The sequence below is a fragment of the Rhizopus delemar genome, genomic scaffold (assembly GCF_000149305.1).
Source record: "Rhizopus delemar RA 99-880 supercont3.10 genomic scaffold, whole genome shotgun sequence".
Taxonomy (NCBI): Eukaryota; Fungi; Mucoromycota; class Mucoromycetes; order Mucorales; family Rhizopodaceae; genus Rhizopus; species Rhizopus delemar.
In genome coordinates, this window is record NW_027137836.1 from 1,536,434 (window position 1) to 1,538,435 (window position 2,002).

At 37.3% G+C, this 2,002-nt stretch overlaps 1 protein-coding gene across 1 annotated transcript; it reads left to right on the top strand.

Annotated features, from left to right (window-relative positions):
- Positions 1–754: 754 nt before the first annotated feature.
- On the top strand, positions 755–964 carry RO3G_12542 (uncharacterized protein; the record flags this gene model as incomplete). The annotated part of the gene is made up of 2 exons (XM_067667126.1): positions 755–870; positions 898–964. 2 exons carry the CDS (start codon positions 755–757, stop codon positions 962–964), a joined length of 183 nt encoding a protein of 60 aa, XP_067523227.1.
- Between the last annotated feature and the right edge of the window lie 1,038 nt (positions 965–2,002).

Consider the following 2,002-nt stretch of genomic DNA (forward strand, 5'->3'; position numbering starts at 1 on the left):
GCATTTATAAATAGTCATCCATGGAATCGTTTTTAAGACGGCACTAGTATTTTGTTCCTGAAAGGGTTATTGGGTTTGAGTAAACTCGGTTACTAAATAAGTACAGAAAGACTGAAACCTAATAATGGAGACAACAGGAGCTATTAAGGCACCAATCGGATTATCGATAGGATTATTTCTCAATCATTCGTTTAGATCAATAAAGTTACTATGCAAGAAAAACAATATTCTATTCTGACATACATAGTCTCAATGCAACTTAATACATTGGATCATAAAAGAGATTATGCAAAGACTCATTACTATAACAAGTTAGTATTATATATGTAAGACATTTATTACTCTTTATGATATACAGTGGGTCAAAAAACTGCACCAACGCAACTCAGTTTTTCTGAAATACGAGTATAGCTCTGTCAGTTCAAAAGTAAACATTACGAAACTTGGAACAAAAAGAGTTACTACTGTTACTATCTATTAACAAAAGTTTCAAGGTCAGATACGGAGTATTGATCCAAAGAGCACTCAGCAAAAAGAGGAGGTCGGTTGGTGCAGTTTTTCGACTTTTAAAATGAAAAGGTATTTGGTATCATATGTCCGGACTGAGACAATTCTGGCGGATTTAATCTAATTTTCTCTATGCCTAGTCACACTGGGGACCCCAAAATAATTTTTTTTGCAATTGTTTTCTTTTTTTTCTTTCCTACTTTACCCAAACCCATCATACATCGTCAGTATCCATCCATCATCAGTAATGCCCAAAAAGCTTCCATCCGATATTCAAAACAGTATCAAAACATTATTAGAGAACAGTGTTGACCCTGCAGTCATTGGGAAACGGGTTGAAGTGCATAGAAATACCATCAACAGGTATGCAAATAAGTGGATACACGATAGAATACGTAAAAGAGGAGGTAGACCGAGTATTGTGGCAGAGTCAACACGCCGATACATCAAGAGATAAGTGCTCACAGGTTGTTTGAAGACTGCCAAGAATGTGCATATGAAGTTGGGGGAGCTTGGACACCCTATGTCGTATCAATTGGCAATCAATGTCTTACATTCAGTTGTAATTTATGCTGAGATCAAAAAGAAGAAGCCATTATTGACTGAAAAGCACAAGAAGGCTCGATTAGCATGGTCAAAAAAGCATCAATATTGGACAGTACATGATTGGCGACGTGTCGTCTTTTCTGGTGAGACGAAAATCAACATTTGGGGCTCTGATGGTGGCAAGTATTACTGTAAAAGAAAATGTGATCGTTTACAGCCTCACCATATCGACGTTACTGTGAAGCATGGAGGCGGTGGTCTCACGTTATGGGCTTGTATAACCAGCGAAGGACCTGGATACGCATGTCAGATCTATAATGATACAGTTGTTGGAATAATTGTTCGAATATTTTGCAATTTTATACATTTTGCTTTGTATCTCTGCAGTCAGATAAGATAGAGCTACGTACAATACCTCATTAGAAAGCTACAGCTGTCGGATATAGCATATAAAAAGCTAAGGTTACGGAATTACTTCCATATATAGTAAGATCAAATTGCGTCAAGCATATGCATTCGAACAATTTTTCCAACTCAATGCATTCTATAATGATGATATCGTTGTCGCTACTGACATCACAAATACAGCATTACTGAATGATGTAATAATAAAACAACGCTTTTGCTTTTAGTCAGAGCTTAAGGTACAGTGGCTACCAAAACCGTTCGCACAAAACGTATTTTTTCCTTTCTGAATCTTTTGTGACCTATTGCGCATAAAAGATACCATATCTAATACATATTTCCTAAGAGTACAAACTCTTGGCTTTCTGATGAAGTATAAAATGTCACCCTATGCGCACCCTAACTCGTACTACGGAGAATCAAAACTCAAAGGCACATTCGAACAGTTTTGGGGCCACGCTTGAGGAATTCTTCGATTGCGATAAACGCAGTCACTGCACCCTCCAATTCTTCCAGAACTTTCGCTGCTTACTAATTCACCACT